This window comes from Lagopus leucura, unplaced genomic scaffold (genome assembly GCF_019238085.1).
Source record: "Lagopus leucura isolate 7727_CA_CO unplaced genomic scaffold, USGS_WTPT01 Super-Scaffold_100016, whole genome shotgun sequence".
NCBI classification, from domain to species: domain Eukaryota; kingdom Metazoa; phylum Chordata; class Aves; order Galliformes; family Phasianidae; genus Lagopus; species Lagopus leucura.
The window spans coordinates 9,787,826-9,807,716 of record NW_024962270.1 but is presented as its reverse complement, the minus strand read 5'-3'; the positions used below and the strand labels follow the sequence as shown (position 1 = coordinate 9,807,716).

The window sequence follows — 19,891 nt, the reverse complement described above, 5'->3', positions numbered from 1 at the left end:
TTGACAGCTTGGATATCAGTGATAGGATGACAGGAAATGGCCTCAAGTTGTGCTGGGGAGATTCAAGCTGGATATTAGGAAAAGTGTCTCTGTAGGAATGGTGAGGCAGTGGCACAGGGGGGTGGTAGAGTCATCGTTCCTGGAGGAGTTCAGGAACTGTGGAGATGTGGCACTTAAGGACATGGTTAGTAGGCAGTGTTAGTGGTAGGGTGGATGATTGGACTTGATGATCTTAGAGATCCTTTCCAACCTTAATGATTTTATGATGTAGGGAGGGGTCTGAGGGATGGGATGTGGGCCATATAGGGAAATAAGAGATGGAGTAATAAGACCAATGCCCCTCCTGTGCTGGGAGGCATCAGGACACCCTGCATGCCATAGTCTGCAGATGTTTCTCATTATTGAAATGAATGGTGTGCAGGTGGGGATCTGCACAGTGCCCAGGCACAACACATTCCTGGTGGTGGGCTTCTAGGCACTGCTACTTGAATAACAAGAATTAATGTCACTGGAGGGAATGCTGCTGTCCAAATGACTCACTTGTGGCTTTGTTTTAACCATTACAACATTGTAGAACTAATGGGCAGTCACTCATTTTACAGTAGTGTCCTTATCACAAGTGAATGCACACGCTGAGCTTTAGTTTTTGTAATGTTGGTGGGCTGGCGGGTAATGAGAAAGACAAAAATTCTTCTGCAAATTGCAACATAGAAAAAAAACAAAATGAGTGGGAATTGGAGGAGCTTGTGAATCACCTGGCTGATCAAGGGTTCGCAGCTCTCGGTGCTGGTCAGAGCCAGTGAAGTATGAGTCAGGCTTCAGTCATCTCCTCTTGTGAAAAAGCTATACTAACAGTGTGTGGTTTGGAAATGAGAAGGCAGTGAATTAAACACAAAAAGAGGAAAGGAAAGGAAAGGAAGGGGAGGAAGAAAGGGAAAAAATTGACATGCAAATCTGAAGCTGCTTGGATGGGTGGGAGCAAGAGGGGCTGACTGGCCAGTGTTGGTGCTATGCCCACTGCCCAGGGCAGCCTGTTCCATGCCCTCCACCCTCTGGTGGAAAATCTTTTCCTAATGCCCCCGACTCTGCTCCATGCTGTTCCCTTGGGCGCTGTTGTTGAGGTGTGTGGCAGTGCTAGGTGCCTTGGGTGCTGGTGGGGCCAGCTTTGTGCCAGGCTCTCTGGGCCCACTGGGCTGGAAATGCCGATGGCTCTTTCAGAGAGGGACGGTGATGTCACAAACATTCAGCAGGGCTATTCAGTGTGGTCCTAAGGAGCATCCAGCAAGGTGGTAGACAGCAAGAGTAAAATAGGCATAAGGAAAGAGTTCTGCCTGTGCAATCTGGTCTGGGCATCTGCAATTGCTACGGCAGGCACTGCTCTCTACACAGGATTCCCTTTAATTAGTATCAGTTTTGTTTGTTTTGTAAGCCCTCTACCTTTCCTTTAAAATTGGGCTGAAACTGCTCCCACTGACATGTGCAAGTGTGTCCTCTGATACCCATCGTAGTCTTCTGGTCATTCATTCACTGGTGTCAGTGCTGAACTCTGTTTCCAAGAGCTGAATAAAAATGCTAAAAGAACAGCTTTGAGTTGATAGGAGCTGTAAGTCACAGAGAACAATTTAAAAATATATATATTTTTTACTTAGTTAAGCATGTCATTAATGCCACATTCATTTGCTGAAGTCTTTTTACAGTCTGCTCAGCCTGCAATCTGCCTGCTCTGCTTTCAGTGTTCTGCTGGGCCAAACCGGGGCAGCACCTGAGATCAGCTCTGCTGGCTGCTTTTCGTGCTTAGTTTCACTTGGAGGGTCTCTGCCATGATGTTTGGGTAGAAACAGTGCAGAGACGTGGTTATTTATTTAAACCATCTGTTTCCATTGGCATGAAGATAGCCCATTGCAGTATTTCTCTTGGTCTTCAGACTCTTTGCACACCTGGCAGTGACTGCACTAGTTAGCAGATCCAAGTAACAGATCCTGCTGTTACCAACAGCTCATGCTTGTTTTGTGCAGGTATAAATAATGACTGTTGTCGAAGGCAATGCCCTTTCTCTGTTCTCCACTCTGAATTTTTCTGCTCCCAGCCTGGGAATAGCAGAGGAATTATTACCCAGTGGAGTGGACTTCAAACTGGCATTTCTACAGCAGTTTGTATCGGCCTCTGTCTTCCAGCAAAAGCTTTTTGTATTCGGTGCAAGATAAATAAATATGGGTTCTAACTGTCTATGTGCCTGTGTGTTACTGACTGCTCCAAAAAAGCCAACAATTACAGAGCCAGGGCAAAAACCAGCACTGAGCAGCTGCCATGTTGTTCCCTGCTGGGGCTGCCTGGCTTTTCAGGACATATTATTCCATAACTAAAACATCTCCATTAGTCCTGCTTCCCATCTGGCTGAAATTGGGTTTGCTTGGGGATCACTTGAATGGTGACCATGGGCTTTGGTGAGTGCTGCCTCTTGAATATGTGTTCTGCTTTCTTTTCCACCCTACAGGAGATGACACGAACGCAGTCCCTGCTACCAAAGCTCACGCAGTCCGGTTCCCCACGTAGTGGTAAATCAGAGGTGTGGTGTGCTTGAGGTGCAAGAAGTGGATGGAAAAAAGGCAACGAGCTCTAACAACACTGTGATGTGTTTCCCTTGCCAGCCAGGTAAGTGTTGCTGCCACTCACTCAGCCGTTTGCACACAACAAACAGCTCGCTTCTCCTGTCATGAGTGGAGCCCCTGGTTAGCACTAAATTATGTGTTGAGGCTGAAACCATTCATCTGCAATCAGGCAACAAAATCAAACTTGTTTAATGGTACATCCAGACAGTAAGAATAAAGCCAGTGTTAGTGCGCTAGCAACATGGATAACAACAGCATGACACATCCTTGAGCGATTTGGCTGCGCACTCGCCTCCCCAGCCGGCTGGCAGCACGCACCGCCAGCACTGCCTGCAGCCACATGCTGTTATTCAGCCCCTTCTCTGCAGATATAAAAAACCCTTGGTTTCCTCCATCCATTTCCTCTGGCCCTCCCCCACGGCGATCCTGCCCACGCCTGATGTGCAGGCTGTGAGCACCACAGCCTGGATGCAGGCTGGGGTGGGTGCTGCAGGTGGGATACATACCTGGTGTGCTACAGTCCCTTCAGTGCCATCTTTACCACCACTGATGAACAGCGAAGCCTCCAAGCAGCAGTTCAGCGAGACTGGGTGGCTTTGCAGGGAGCCTGTGCCTGTGCCCTTGCGGTCCTTAGAGAACAGGCACAAACTATCCTGGGAACCCAGCTGGAAGGGACTGCATCTTGGCTCTCACCACCAGCTAGGAGTAATGATTGTATTTGCTCCTATTTTCTTTTCCTGGTCCCAACATTCTGGACTTCTTTTGTATAGCATGAAACCACCTCAGCAGCAGGGCTGGCCAGGGGCTCCTCTCTTGCCGCCCTGTATCTGTGGGGGAGTGAAACTTTGAGGAAATCAGTGCATTGGTCACATCTTCCCTCAAAAAAACAGCCCTGTTAAGGTAGGGGCTGCTCCCCTCCATTGAATAGGAGAGTGACAACCCCCCAACCCACCACCTGGTCAGCACCCACCCACCAGAGCTTCTGCCCTTGGAGTAGCGCCCTCAGTGATTGCCAGAGGTTTTTGTGTCTCTCAGGCATCCCCAGGGAGCTCAGGGGCTCTCTGCTGCTGACCATGGGCACTGCCACAACAGCCCTTGGCTCTAGCCAAACTGAAACATAAACTGCAAAATACAAATGATGTGTGTTAGGTGGGGAAAGGCAGCAAGTTGCAGCAATGTTTGCAATTGCACTGTTAAGGCAATTAGCCTGTCTGGTCCTTGGCAGTAAGGCTGTGTAAAAGTACATGCCTTCATCTTAACTGAGAACTGGATGGGGACTAAGGTGTGCCATGAGGCTGCTCATCTTTTTGACACAGCAAAAGCACTGGTCTGGGTGCTGGGGATTAATATTGAGCACTCTCTTGCATTTGTCCAGCTTGCAAACAGAAAACAAGAGTTAGCATGATAGCACAAATACTTGGAAAGCAATTCTACTTTAAGATGTGTTAAAATATCCTTAACTCAAAAAACCCGAAATTGTACAGGAGTGACTGATGGTGGGAAAGCTACCAAATGCCCAGGCCTGCCAGCATTGAGCTGATAGTAAATGAGCAGGGCACTGCAGCTCAGCAAGGGTCTGCTCAGCCCGTTCATCCCAAAAGGACAGCTTTCTCCTGGGATAAAGAAATAGCCAGTGACAAAGGATTTCCTGAGATGACAGCAGTGCCTTGCGCTTTGGTAAATTTGTTGAAATCTGAAGCTCTCTGCAGAATTCTGCAGTGTTTTGCAGCAAATGTGTTACCACATCAACCCAGCCTCTATAAAACCTGTGTTTAAAAACTGATGCCTTTTGGGTGGAAGAGGTAGTCTTAAGTGGCTGAGCTAGGCAATTTCTATACATTTCCAGTCTGGACCAATCCAGCTGCTGAGCTCTTGGAAACACTGCCTTCTGTTAACATCTGTGAGACATCTGTGGTAGGTCACCATCACTGTTCCAGTTTGTATCAGGTGAGAAAACAGTCATGAATGAGGGTTTTTTTTTTTTTTTTTGTTGCTGTTTAACTCAGTTAGCTATAAGTTGAAGGGAAGGCTGCACTGGTTTGGAAGCTTCTATGGATGATATGTGTGTGAGGAGCGCAGGCCCTGTTGGCGTAGGTCAGTGCTATTAATTGTTTGGCATCACCATCCAGCACAAACTGTGCTGTGGATACAAGCTCACCTGCTTTGTTTGTTTCCCATGGACCTGTGAAGGCCCACGTTAGCATACATGCATACAGAGAGTATTCACTGGGGAAAATCCACAGTGAGATTAAAACCAGAAGCAAATATGCCGATATGTTGTCTTACTGCTTCTCCAGATGATAAGAAGAGAACAGCAGTCCTCTCCTTTAGTTCACAGCTGGCATGTCCCTCTGCTGCTTCCCTGGCTGGAAGCAGGATCAGACAGGACATGGCGGAGCCTCTTGGAGCCTTAATTAATCTAATTTATAAAAAAAAAAAAAATCTTGTCCAATGGTTTATTCTTTAAAAAAAAAAAGATAAGCCGTACAACAAAAAAAAACACTAGTAAAAATGTACATCTTGTCCCTTCCATCTATGCAGTGGGTATAAAAGCCAGACGGTTGCTATCTGCTGTTATAGCAACAGGGCAAGAAAGGGCACTAGTATGAAGACCTGTATATATGCAGCCCACATCTCTGAATTAAATGTTACCAGCTCTTCCTGGCTGGTGGGCAGGAGCGGCTGAGGTAGCTGCTGGTGATAGCTACAGTCCAGAGAGTTTCTTCAGGCTGTAATGTTTTCTTTATGAGGCAATCATTTCTGCAAGCTTTTATATGTATCACCATAATGAAAATTAAAAAAAAACACACAGTGTTCCTGCACGTATTTTTCCCGTTGTTGTTGTGCCCAGCCCTGGAAGAAAGGGAAAGTGCTCAGTGATGTCCTTCAAACACCATGCCTGCACCTAGATGGGCTTTGGCTGCTGCACTGACAGCACAAGCACAGCAGGAAGCAAGTGGAAATGGGCCCTCAGGGCTCTTGGACCAGGAGAACATTTCTGAGCTATTGCTGCTGCATGGCCCAGCCTATGGGAAGTATTGACCACAGAGACCCTGTCAGATCCACCAGAGGCAACAAACTGCTGTATATCTGAAACAAGAAACTGCGCACCTTCACCAGGATGCCTTTTGCCTTGAGAGCTGGAAAGAAAGGTTGTGAACGTTAAGAGCATCTAAGAAATACTGTGTGTTGCTTTTCCATAGCAAAGGTAAGAGATCTAGGCAAATACTGCTGGTACCTGCAGTTTGGGGGAGACTATATTAGTGGTTAGCAGCTAAGTCTTTCCTCACTGGTGAGGTGTTGCACAGCCCTCAGCAGACAGTGATTAGAAACACACTTGAAAGCGCCAGTTGTTCCCCCTGCACCCAGAGCAACGTGAGAGTCCACTGTGTTCCTTAATAACCCAGCACAGATGGTGCATTGCATGCTTTGGAGGACTCTGACCGCTTCTCTGCTTAGTGCAAAACCTGCTGCTGCTTCTCAGTGATAGAAAAACAAGAAAATGTCCTGTTTGGGCTAGATTGGAGTCTGTAATCCTGGTGCCATCAGTCAGATTGAAAGGCCAGTTCCTTAAAAAGGAAAAAGCTCAGTTGTTATACCATGAATATATACACATGGATAAAGCAGAGAAGGCTTTGACGTTCACAGCCCTTTGTGCAACATTCCTGTCATATCACAAACACATCAGCCTAAATGCTTTGCTAATTGTGTTATGCTCCAAAGCAGTCAGGGCCTGATGCTGCCCATGAAGACCAACAGCACACAGCTGCCACGTGCTTTGCAAAACTTGACCTCAGCTGTGCAGCTTGATGTGAGTACATGGTTTAACATTGTATACCTTCAGAACAGGGAGAATCCATGCAGACTTTCATTTTAAGGTAATTTCCCTACTGAGCACCATTCTGAGGATCAAATCTGTATTTTGACATATCTGTAGTAAAAACTTTGGTGCAGAGTTGTAATTGTAGGTATGTGCATGAATCTCTGAATCAAGGAGCCCATGTGCCCCTGATCAGTTTGGGATGTTATCCAGAAATAAAGCCCAACAGCAGCCCTTAAGACAAACTTTAAACTGTATTTCTTTGTTTATATCATTAGATATGATGCAGCCAAAGTTCACAGTCACAAGGTTGAACGTCACCTAGCTGGAAAAAGCTAAAACAAATGAATGGTGTCACTAAATTAAACGTATGTTGGCTAACAGCTATGGGCTGCAGCGGCATTCAGAGCCATGGAGTGTGCGATTCTCTGGCTGCCACCAGGACAGGGGCATGTAGGTGGTTTGTGGCTGCTGAGATCGCTTTGGTAGTGCTCTTGCTCCCGACATGCATGGTGGGCTATTGGGTTTCTTCTCCACTGCTCCCTTTTTTGGGACATTGCACATATTGGGCAACGCGTATGGGCTCCCTGACCCTTCCACCTCTTTTTCTTCCCTCAGCTTACATTCAAAAACTGAGAGAGGGGTGCAGAGTTCTGGTACACAACATTTTGCCATTGGTATAGAAAAATGGTATTTTGCAAAGATGGTGGTGTGGGTAGAAGGGATGTTCTTCAAAGACAGGTTTTACATATGAAATTGCATGTTGGGTCTGCTCTCTCCAGCAGCATGCATAAAGACTGGATGTTGTGTTGAGGGACATGGTTTAGTGGGAGCTATTGGTAACAGGTGAACGGTTGGACTGGATGATCTTTTAGGTCTTTTCCAACCTCAGTGATTCTATGATTCTATGCTTTGGGAACAGCACTGTGCCACACCACCTGTGTGACTTAGGTGATATGCTACAAGAGAAACAGCTTCATTTGGACAAGGAAACGCCAGCATGGCGCCCGTGGCATCTTCACTGCAAGCAGAAATGTAAGCAAGAGCAAAAAGCGTGGTTTGGGGTATTGCTGAAGCAGTAGGCAAATATGCAGCTGTGATGTTGAGATCAGGGTGCCCCTGCTCCTGAACCCACTCACAGTCTGGACTGGCAGAAACCTTTGTGCTTGCAGCTTTGCGTCATACCCTCTCTCTCTCTCTCCCTCTCTCTCCCAGACCAATGCCGTGTAGCTTTTGCATTATTTTATTCCCTTGTCTGCCTGTTTTTCTCGTATGTGCAGGCTGAAGATTTGGTCACGCTGTGTGCCTGCAGACTCACCCACAGGACAGATAGGAAAGAGCAGGAAGGCAGTGTTGTTCCTGGAAATGTAGCTCTTGGGCTGCAGTTACGCATAGGAACTTGATGTGTGTGCTGGCGTTTCTGCATGTGACAGCAGGCATCACTCCCAGTCACTACCAGGTCTGGATGCCACAGTGTCACGGCCCGTTCTCTTGGTTATCACCACACTTGTGTGCTACCTAGAAATACATTGCTCAGCTGCCTTACCTGTGAAATGCCAGCGGGCTGCTGGAGAGTGCTCTGCTTTGCAGGGGGAGAGCACTGGGCTCCTTCTCCCTGGGCATGCTTTCTCCTTTCACACCGAGTGAAAGCCAGGGCAGGAACCTGCTCATCTCCTCGTTCTGCCTTCTGCAGTGGGCAGCAGGTGGCCGGGGCTCCCTCCCCTTGGGCCCACCCTGTGTGCTACCTCCACGTGCTCTGAAACACTTCTTATGGCGCTGGCAGTGTGTCTGTGCGGTCTGCTGGCACAATCAGGCTGGCTTTAAGTTGGGCTTGGAGCTGAGCAAAGCTCAGGAGCAGAAAGCATTTTAAAACCATGTTTCACAGAAGACTTGATCTGAGCTCCATTTGCAGCACTTGCAAGGCAGCATTTTGTCAGTATTGAACCTCCAGCTGCTCAGTAATCATTTCACTCAGCTCAGATGGAGGACACAGAGCAAGGGGGAGGTGGGATATTTCCCAAACATTCCTCTTTTTGGTTACACACCAATGTCATGGTGTTTTGCTGACATGCTGGAGCCCCAGCCCAGCGATTCAGGCTCAGCCTTTGGGAGAAGAGTGAGACCGCTCTGAGGAAAATGATTTAAAATGCCTTCAGATGCCTTTTCACTTCTTTTTATTTAATTCCATAAATATTTTCATAAGGCTCAGTGTCTTTACAACACTTTTTTAAACACTTTGTTTGTTTTGTTTTATACACACAACTTTGACACTTGTTTGACAGGGTCAAACAGTCCAATATAAACAAAATAATAAAACTGGCAAGTGCGGATCAGCTGGGTTACCAAAATCCTTTTTTTTTCTTTTTTTTTCTTTTTTTTTTTTTTCTCTTACTGTTAAAACCCCAAAAGCACTAAAATATCGGTATTTGGCTTCAAACTAGAATTTTAAAAACTTTTTTTTTTTTTTTTTTTAATTCTCTGCTACAAGTCCCTGTCATCATAGTGCCTTTAGACTCCTACAGCCTCTTCTTTTCTTCTCAAGGAAAAATAAGCTCAGTGATGCCATGCAGAACTTACAATAGCTACTAAATATACATGTTCCCTGAAATGTAGCTGCGATGAAAAGATGACAGAGCATAAAGAGAACAAAACCAGAAACCCAAAGCACCACAGTGTACTATCAATAACATTGCAATGGATGGCCAGTGACCATCCAGAAACTGAAACAGATTTCAAATATATTTCTCTATGTATTATTTTCTATTTACAACTGTTAGATGCACCTAGGTTGATCCTTGTTTGATTGTTTTGAGAGGGTAGGGAGGCAAAAGTCTTGAATTTAGATCCTCTGTTCTAGTGACTAGGTCAAGGGGTGATGCATGTCATTTACCTAGGGAAGAGGGTATTTTTGTTGTTGGTTTCTTTTTATATATATATATATATAGTTTCAGCCAGAGAAATACCGTAAACATGTAAGTTTGTTACAACTTTCTCATTTCTGCATATGGAATGGTAAGTGGGTTCCTCCTGTCTGGCATTGAAATGAAAGTCTCTATCAGATGCTCAGTCAAAATCACCCCGATCTGACAGCATCTGTGCTGCTTCCAGCACTTTCAGACACAACGAGGCAGCCCAGCCCTGCTCCCTATAGGGAAAGCCACAGTAGGTAGTAAAAGTGGGACCCAGTGCTGGTTCTTCTTTGCGATAATGCTCCATCTCTTGCAGCACCTTGGCCATTTGTGGAAGGGAAGGGAAGGGCTTTCTTGAGTGCCATGGGAGAGCCAAGCCCCTCTTCCCTCTGGAACAAGCGGCTGCGGCTGCTCCGCCTGCCACCCGGCTTCGGCAAGCGCTAGCGGCGCTCGTTAGTTTTGGCTTTCCACTTAAGAAGGAAGCTGCGAGTCCAACAAGTGGCCTTGTCAGATCGAGCGAGTCTTGAGTTATGATGCAAATAATGGTGTGGCGGTGGAGTTTCTTTTTTCCTAGCGCTGAATATTTAGGAAGCATCTTCTCATAAAAATTATGGATGTCTCATTCTCACTCTCTGAGGCACAAAACAGTAAATGAATAGGCTTAACTAATGTGCTTGTTACTTTTTTTTTTTTTTTTTCCCCTAAGCAATTAAAAAGGAAAAGGAATAAGTGAAATTTCCATCACGCTGACAACAGATTGTGATCTCTCTCTCTTTCTCTCTCTCTCTGCATCTCTCTCCAGCCATTCAGAAACAGTGAAACATTTCAGTTAACTTCTGCAAACCGATTCCATTCACTTCTCTAAATAACCCACTCTGTTAAGCAAACATAATAACTGCTACGTGTTCAGTATGAAAATCGAAGTGTAAAAATGCAAAGATACAAAAGAGGATAGAAATTAGCTGTGTTACAAAATTTGGTTGCCTCCTATGCGGGTTTCTCAGTGTTTCACTGCTGCCTGTCACAGAGGGGCCACTCCTCCTCTCCAAAATGCCAGCCTGGCATTGTTGCATTGATAGATTTGTAGGTAACCCTAAGGTGCTGAGATTATTTTTGTACTTAAAGAAAAAATACAGCTGCTGCCTTCTAACATGCCCTGAAATAACCCAAGCTCCATGGAAAAACTAAAATCGCACTCTCTGCTTTTGCCATTTTCTGAAGTGATAAAAAAACGTTTGTCCATGCTACTGGCCTGAGGTGCTTACATGGGGTATCAAATTTGAAACAAAAATATAAATATCATGATCTATTATTTCGACTCACATTTTTAAAGGAGGTTGCAGAATAGCTCTGCAAAGTTTAAATTCATCTTCTAAACCTGGTTAAACAATCCCAATTGTCCTAGTGCACAATGGTTTGTTTTATGAGCTTAAACATAAGCTTTTGTGCTTGGAAACGAATGTACTTAAGGCTAAAATTGTAGGAAGTGTCTTTGAAAATACAGCTATCAATCTCCAGAGGGAGAAAAAGAGAGAGAAAGAGATCTGGAGAATTCAGCTAATCGCTCCAGAGCCCACTGACACTGATGCCACTGCAGTTCAGATTTAACTGGTTGGTGATTTGGATTAGGTCATGGGCATACGGCTGACCTGCTCAGGTCACATCCGTACCTTTCCTGAAAGGCAGTCCTCAACTCTTCTGCAGCTTTGGGTGCATGAAACACCAGGTAGATGCTCCCAATTATCCTTCTGCTAATGGGTGCCTGCCACTTTTGCTTGGGAGCTCCGTGCCGACGTGAAGCCGGCTGTCTGAAGTGCTACAGAGCCGAGCAGGCAGTGAGCGCGGGCACGGCCCTCGCTTCTGGGATCACTGCTCCTGCACACAGCCATCGGTGGTTCCTTAATGCAGCACTGTGTGGGCCTGACTGCGGCCAACAGGATGGGACCTTAGTTCCTGAAGAAAGAAAAGTGGCCATTTGTTGAAGCCTAATAGCCAATTTTCTCTAGCTGCAATGGGGGGGGCATGAAGCCATCGGTTTTTAAGCTTTTATCTTTGCATGGAAAACAAAGATAGTGGGCTTTTCAGAGAGTTGAGTCTCAGCTTAAAAAGAGAATGAATCCAAATCAAAGGTAACCCCACAAAAACAAAATTAAATGCAAAAAAAATAAAAAGCCCCCGATATTCTTTTCTCAGTCTTACTCTGAGCGTGATCACATCACACTGAATTGAGAAAAAGACAGAGCTTAAAAAATGCAATAAGTTAACTGAGGAAAATCCATCTCTCGCTTCCTAAATAGCTGCTATCCCTTCTGCTTGTTTTCAACTGCCTGCAACAAAACAGTTAAAGCCAGAGAAATACTGCGCAGCAGAGCATGGTGCACAAGGGAGCACATCCAGACAGGCACGAGTCAGACCAGAGAATGCAGGACAGGGATGGGAAAGGATCGATGCTCTTCACTGAAATGGTAACTCTGGGACAGCCAAGGAAGGGATGGAGAGGGAGGGAGATGGAGCAGAGATCTCCCAGCACCCCAAAAAACAAACAACCCCCCCCCCCATAAATAAAATAAAACAAAATATACACCAACATAGTCCATGAGGAACTTTGATGAAGAATTCAAACAAGCAAGAAAGCATTCTGAGATGCCAATGACAACTTCAATGAAAATGAAGACACACAAAAAAAAGAAAAAAACAATGTCCGACCAATAGAATAAAATAAAAAAGGTCACATGATTAGAAATCATTGGTGCTTCCTACTATCTAGTAGCAGACTGCTTCCCAAAAACAACAAAAAAAGTTTTTGGTCCTTCTATATATATACATATATGTATATATATATGTATGTATTATTTTTTTAAATGTGTATACATATATATATGTATATATATTTAGTTGCAACAGTGCTTCTCCGAAAAAAGGTCCATCTATAAATATAATTTTATTTATTTTTATTTTTTTAAGTTCTTTTAAGTTAAAATTCTCCATCTCTCTAAGTATTATTTTTTGAATGGTGTTAACCTGCTGAAGTTTTGCCAGAATGGTGCCTGGCTGCGTCTGGGTTCGGTGAACTCGAAGACCTGGGACTGGGATATGCCATCTGTCACCATGTATTGTCCCTGATTTAATGGATCCTGGGGTGGTGGGTAGGCTGGAGGAACCGACTTGGAGTAGCTCACACCTGCATCGATGATTGGGGGGAAAAAGAAACAGATCAGTCAAAGTGCAATTGGGTCAATAGTCTTTCTCCGTCATGCTATCGCTTCTTAACACTTAATAACCAGGGTCCCAAACAACAGGGAGACATGCTAGAGACAGCAAATCTATGGAGAAATGCAGCAGCTGCCTGAACTCCCAGCTCAGAGGCTACCTACGCTAGACTGCAAGCTGAAGATTTGGTAAAGATCCATTACTTTATTGTATTGGCAGAGTTTTGCCTGCCCTCATGGAAAAGTCCTGCATGACCTAGCAAGAAACAAACACGTGGCCAAGCCATACACAGTCACTCAGACAAAGGCAGAGACCACAGCAGTTGATTCCGCTCTCAAATCTAGCACCTGCAGTTTCCAAGCTGGGTTTCGCCCTCCCTCCCATCCAAACTCAGCAGGCAGCTGTGCCCCAAATGCATCCCTGTGACCGGCCCTGAGCAGCACGACCCTAGGGACCACTTGGCGCCAGCTCTTGTGCTGGAATGGAACAGAGCATGGCAGTATGGGAGGAATCTCCTGCAGGGACCTGTGTCGCTTCAGTGCTATTCAGCTGATACAAAGGGCAGCTCTTTATGTCAGAAGGTTTGTAGGACTTTTCCATAGGGTGTTTGTGTTGCTTTTTTTTTAATTTACTGGTCTTGTTTTAGCCAAAAATGGCTATAGGCGATGCAGAAAAGGCTGCTTCTGCTCAATCCAAATGGGTAGCAATGGAAAGACTGGCAAGGATACATTGCCAGGATCTGTCCTGGCTTGGGGAACAATTCCCATGTATATGAGTCACAAGTTGTGTGCAGGAAAGGGGTAAGGGGACATTGCTCTGACAGCTTTCTCACTAGAAAGGTGAGCTTCAGCAAGCTGGGACCTACACAGCCCGTTGTAAAGGATGATGCACAAACTGCAGTTCTGGGTGAATGGGAGTGTAACAGGAAGGAGGCACGGAGCCCCCGAAGCACAGACTACAGGGAAAAGTCACAGAGCTACTTCTGCATTTCCTCTCCACAATGCCATTGAGCCATTGACTAGGGATAATCCCTCCTTCAGCCTCAGGGTGCTGTGATCAGCTGGAAGCCACAACTCCAGAAAAGGGCAGGAGCCGGGAGGAGCAGGGCTCTGAAGCAGGTTGCTGTAAGCTCTGGCCATCTCTGGATCCCCTCTGCTGCATGCAGAACTGCTCTTCCTTCTGTGGGGAGGGCAGTCCCGGCCACATGACGGGTGGTAAGCTTCACAAGGGCCATCTCGAGGCCATTGCCTCCCTGTTTTTAACCGCAGGAACGAGGTGACTCTACCAAGTAGACCAGTGTCCTCATCTGGAAAGCGGGATGGCATGACCCACCTACCTCACACGAGGGTTGTGAAGCTAAATTAATTAATGTTTGTAAAACACTTTGAGATCCTCGGCTGGGAAGGTGCTAGAGAAGGCAAAATACGGTGATTAGCACCCAGGTACCACAGCAGTGTGTGTCAAAGAAATGCGACTGCGTTCAGTTAGCGGTTCCTACTCACATACAAACACATGCTTTGTGGGACCAGCACCGGCCGGCTCAGGAACAGGAGGGCTGCACACAGTTGGGTACTTACAGACAAAGGAAAAAGCCTCACAGAGTGCACTCATGGAGCTCACCTGACAATTTCTGTATGCTGCCATATTGCAATCCAGGGCTTCTTTTAGATATGAAGCTACGGCTTTAGGATGGCTTTAGGAGAGAGAATTAATTTGCTTCCCCTTGCTATGGAATTTACCAATCCTGAATTGCTAAAAACCTTAAAAAGGTTCGGACCAAATAGAGATACCATCTTGACTATAGCTAACTGATTTCTCCTCCTTTGCAGCAAATACTATCAAACCATGCCTCTCTCTGCTGCCTACAGGGAGTAACCGAGGCCTTTCCTTATGGTGGATAAAAACTGCTCTATGGTTCATTACTCATTAACCTTTAACAAATTCAACACAGTTAATATTTCAAACTCAGTTGAAAAGAGCAGTCTGGAATTGTTCTGCAGCTGTATTTGTCCTGTCTCTGTCTTTCCCAAGCACCTCTCCAGCATGTCTGCAGAGTAGAGTGGGGTCAGTGCTGGGATACCTGAGTCAATTTCTGTACCATCCTTCCTGGTGGGACCCAACGCTCAGTTTGCACTTGCCACACAGTGACTTAAGCCAGTGATGTCACACAAGAGCAAAGCATGGACTTAAGCTCATATCTACCCCATCTCTTCCCTCCCTTCTACCGCTGTCCTGCTCCAAGTTGCCTTGTTGGAAGGCAATTCAACATGTGAACAGAGCCTGGAGAGTAAACTTCTGAAGCCACACACATGTGAAGACACTCCCATGGAGACCCCCAGCCATTGGTGCTTGGCTTACCAAGTGAGGAGAGGCTGGTAAGGACTCTCAGGATCTGTGGCAAGATGAGGATATGGTTGTCCCTTACATGTCTGGTGTTGGGAAATAAATCTTTTTCTATTGCTACGTGGTCTGGATCTTCAACCCAAAGTCGAAGCCACCAGCATAATTAAATAATGCTTCACAACACAAAAGAGCTGTGAATCTAAAGCTGCTACCAAAGGACACACAGCAGTTGTTTCTAGCTTTGAAAGACCTCAACACCACAGTGCTTAGTGACACAGCCCTACGCCTTTTGCACTCTGTGGCTGCAGAATTGCAGCTAGCCTCATGATGCATCTGGTCTGCCGTGCTGAGCAAGGCTGAGCTCTTTATTGTTTTAAAACCCATTTGTAGAGGGTGAACTGCTATTCTTTAGTCTCAACAAAGAATTGCTATGAAATCTCCTGGATCAGCAAAGTGTTACACACTTGGAAGGCTGGAGAAGTAGAGAAAAGACAGTCTGGCTAAAGTCCACTGACACTGATGGAATTGCACTGCAAAGAACGTAATCCATAGTCTGTCTTCTCCAAAAGAGAAAAAGGCAGACTCCCCTGGCCAGATCACTAGCAACCCCCTTCAGTTCTTCCCCAGGAGAGCCTTTTGGGTCCAAACTCCTGGAAAACCTCTACTCCCATCTGGAACATACCCATGCAAACACACATTGCCACATTCCTCGGTAAGGAAGCTCAGACTAATATTCTTCAAAGTTTTTTGTCTATCACTTCTCAAGGATGTAGGGGTTGATATCATTAGCATCTAAGTTGGATGAGCTTCAAAAGCTGGTTGGTTCTATTTGAATAAGCAGCCAAAGGTTTGAATATTTATCACATTTATCAAATGACGTCCATGGCCTAAATGATCAAAACTGTGCATCTCAATGGCATGCATAATCACTATGTGTTTGTGGGCATGCAAATAAAAACAATTGTGCTCTGGCAAGCCAGGCTGATAATTCCCTGAGAATACATTTTCTTGTGAAGCAGTGATACAGCACTTTGCAAAAGCTAGAGGTGCCCCAAGAATGGCTTTGTTTTTGACATACCCGTGTTCTTGACAATGTGGAACACAGGAATTAGGAGTGGGGGAGGCAGAGAAATTCACCTAATCTGAACATCTTCAAAAGCCAAAAAAGAGCAATTCTGGAAAAAGTATGACAGGTTGCTGTTTTTCTGTTCCACTCTGAAGTGGTTTGTTCTCTCATCAGAACTCGGGGCTGTTGTGCAAAATTGTCTCTTGAGGGATTTTATATATGCAAAGCCATCACTTCACTGCAATTCCACAGAAAGAAATGAGCACAGCTCGTTTCCAATGCAATTTTGGGCTGCTCGGCGAACAGAATTCAAAGCACAAAGGGAAAGAATCGATAGATAAGTAATGATTTCTACACACAGCTGCTACACTGCCTTTCCGAGGCATAAGAAAGCAGCTATACACCAATGACCAGACTTGGAGCTCCTTCTGCTGGTTCATGCATAATTCTACACTGTAGCAGAATAGAAAGGCTGCAGCTGCATAGCAAGATTGTCTAGCAGGGTGGGGGTATGGAAATCTCTTCGGAATGAGCACAAAGAAAACTCCAGGGTTTATGCTTTGGCTAGACAAAACTGGTAAAGAGAGATGCTGCACTGTCAGTTGAAGTCATGTCTTTTTTTAGTGCTGGGATACGTCACTTGGAATCTTTTGAATATCTCGACTCAGAAGAAAACAAAAAGATCTACCATGGTCTCTTTTTTTCCTTCTAATTCTTTTTTTCCCTCTATCTGAGGTTATAACAGGACTTGACTAGCACTTGAAGATTTAGGAGCATGCTGTTAACTCACAGGCAATCCACATGGACACGTGCAGAGAGATCCAGTTACAACGTAGTGGGGTGGCTCTATTAGCACTGTGCCTCCCCAGTGCAAATACGAAACATACACAGAATACACTCAGATTTGCCTATATAATAACCACAGAACTTGCCTTACGAGATGGTTATTCCACCCTCACTCTTTAAGTTTTTAATCTCAGACTTTAATCAGGAGCTATTTCATAGGCTTTTCTTCTACCTATCCATCTAGATTTTGTGCTGCTCGTTAGCCGGAGCTGCGTGGGAGACAATGAAATGTCACCACCTCATTTCCCTGCTGGCCGAGGGACAGCTGCTGGCTGGGAGGGAAGCGGTGCTGTGCTGCAGAGCCGTCATTCCCTGTGATCTCAGCTGCTCCTGCATCTCAGAAATTCAGTCTCCTCATTAATACTGTAACCCACATGCAACACAGGTAGCAGGGAACATACCTCAAGAACACGAATTGCTGTATGGTTAATTATTCCTGCAATAGTGACAAGTTCAGTTTAAAGAAACAAGAAGCCATGGCTCAATGGGTACAGCCCCTTGCCCTTCTTCAGCACGTTTCAACAGAGGATCTCAAAGCACCTCTCCACTGTTCATTCGGTCACTGTTGTATTTAGAGTTAGCAAACTGTTCTGTATCTGACACCAGTTCTGCTGATTGCAGGCTGTTGTTACAGCCAGAGGTGAGGATGGGGGCTGCGAGAAGGAAATGTCTGCCTCCAGCAGCAGTCCTGAGCAGCCATGGACTGCACTGCTTTTCACCTCCATGCTAAACTGCCTGACTCAAGTTTTGTCATACTCACCCAATTCAAGGGCATTATGCGGTGCATTAGCCATGGCTCTTTACACTGCAGGGGACTGTACTCAGTGGTTTGGTAGAGGTAGATATTACCAGAAATGGTGCTGGTGTGGAGAACCTGCCTTAGCTCCATTTTCTAGGCACTTGTCTAACTTCTCTGTCTTGGAGGAAAAGTGCTCACTGCTGCCTTGGGGGGACTCTGCAGCCTTGAGAAATGCAACAGAGGAAAACACGGGGACTGTGTCTAGGCTGTTCCACAGCCAGCAACTACTGAGGTAACTTTACCTCCCTGAATCTATCAAGTCTGTTAATGCTACCTGGTGTCATTAGACTAGACATTAAGATAATGATTCCTCGTGTGACAGGCAAAAACTAAATGAGGCAAGATGGAATAAATGATACTAGGGTTTTATCCATCAAAGCCAGCTGAAAACTCATTTATCCTGTCTCATATGCATATAGCCCTTCTCCTCCAGCATTCTCTGCAGTGATAGCAAAGAATACTCAGTCTGCTTCACTGATAGGAAGAGATCTCTTCATCTATCACTGCCCTGAAATGCAGTCTCTTCTGGGTTGAAGAAATGCACCCAGAAACACTACCTCTCACCCAAAATACCTCACTGAACTGAAAGTACAGCAGTGTCTGAGCTGACAGCCCTACTGCAGTTGGAATCTCAATGTGATGTTGATGGCCACATGTTGGCTCTTCAAATGAGGGCTTGGTATTACAGGAAAACCAAGAGGTCTGTTTCACAGCTCACCAAAAACTCCCCTGGGGAATTTGCTCAGAAGCATGTGCCCACTGCTGAGTAACCAAAAACATACATCAGAGGTCTCCTAGCCAAAATATTGATGGTTTTGTTCAGTATCACATCAGTTCTCAGATGAAACTCCTTACTCCAGTTGGGTTCATAATACATTGAGTGAGAAGGCACCTGTCCCAGTGATCATCAGAGCCTACTGTATGTGGACCAAAGCACTACAAAGTGCTGGGGCAAACCGCAGAGGTTTGGGTGGAGCATCTATATTACAGGCAATGGGATAAGCCCAGTGATTTATCTGAATCTGTGGGGAAATGCCACTGAGAACACATTTAGCTCCATTATTTCTCCCTTGCAGTGGGAAGCTCGGTGAAAAAGGGAAATGACCCTGATTATCTACAATGCCCCTCTTTGTTTCTAAGCTTAGTCTGTGTTGCTCAGTGTTTTTCATTTCTCCTAAGGCTGCATATCCCCAGGCATGAATAGGATGGGGAAACACACCAGGGTCAATCTAGACAGAAACAAAGATGCAATAAAATAGGTTCACTCAGGAATACTACAGGAGGTTCCTACAGACGCCGTTGCCTGGTAAGACCTGTCATTGCTGGCAAGATGAAGCCAGCATAAGTATGCTCATGTGCAGTCATCTTGTTTTGCTATGCACGCTTGCTGGGGGAGAGTTTAAAGTGCAGAAGCTTGAGATGTCAAAGAAAAGCTGTTGAGAGTGTGGGTCAGGGTTTTATGAGACAGTTAGCTGTGAGCTCAAGTAATCAGAAGAGAAGAAGTTAGCAGAATTTGGTGACTCAGAGGGAGTTTTACTGCAGGCCAAAGCAGCTCATGCTGGCTGATGATTTAACCCCTGCTGGAGTTTGCATAGCTGAGTTTTTATGGGCAGATTTAATGACAACATCCTTCTACACTCAAGGCTAGGGATAATGGTGACTGAATATATGTTTTCCTCCTTCCACATGTCCCAGATCATCAGGCTAAAGACTTGTCTTTGGTGAAGCTATTGCACAGTGCAGAGGAGAATGCACAAGACAGAGAGAATGACAAGAAAGAGCTGGCCCATAGCATGGCCCTGCAGAGCTCCTGGCACGGGGAAACCCTCTCACCAGCTTGAAGGTCACTTCTTTACATTTGTACAGACATTTCATTTTCCAAAATGGAAATATTATTGGGAAGCAGAGCTTTGAGAACGGAATCTCTTTACTAGGCAGTGGAACCTCTAATCACCCTGAAAGCCCTGGCTGACAGCTTCTAGGAACACAGGCAAAATCCCTCATGTGCCTGTGGAAAGGAGATAGCCCATGTGCTGTCCTGCATGGGAACAGATGCGGACAGAGCTGAGGATCCGATAAGTAATGGAAAGTTTCTAAATGCTGCAAACACTGATGTTGGGAGGGGAGATTAAAAGTGGCCGTCAGAACAAAGCCCGTGATGGATAGAGGCAGTAAAGGAGCCTTCTGTTTTCAGACACTCAGAAATCGAAAAAGTAAGCTGGATAATCCTGTGGCTGCGTTAAGAATGGACTGGAGATGCACAAGGGATCCATTTTCATTGGAGCTTTA

At 45.5% G+C, this 19,891-nt stretch overlaps 1 protein-coding gene across 4 annotated transcripts in view; it reads right to left on the bottom strand.

Annotated features, from left to right (window-relative positions):
• Window positions 1-9,359: 9,359 nt before the first annotated feature.
• The window catches only part of ARHGEF9 (Cdc42 guanine nucleotide exchange factor 9), a 185,349-nt gene continuing 174,817 nt past the window's right edge, over window positions 9,360-19,891 (bottom strand). For 3 of the 4 annotated variants that reach the window (XM_042876383.1, XM_042876386.1, XM_042876385.1), the window contains one exon: window positions 12,275-12,519. In XM_042876383.1, the coding sequence (XP_042732317.1) occupies window positions 12,338-12,519 (182 nt within the window). In that variant the 3' untranslated portion in view covers window positions 12,275-12,337. Of the gene's footprint in view, window positions 9,971-12,274; window positions 12,520-19,891 lie in introns of those variants that run through there. The other variant, XM_042876384.1, reaches the window with a different exon arrangement.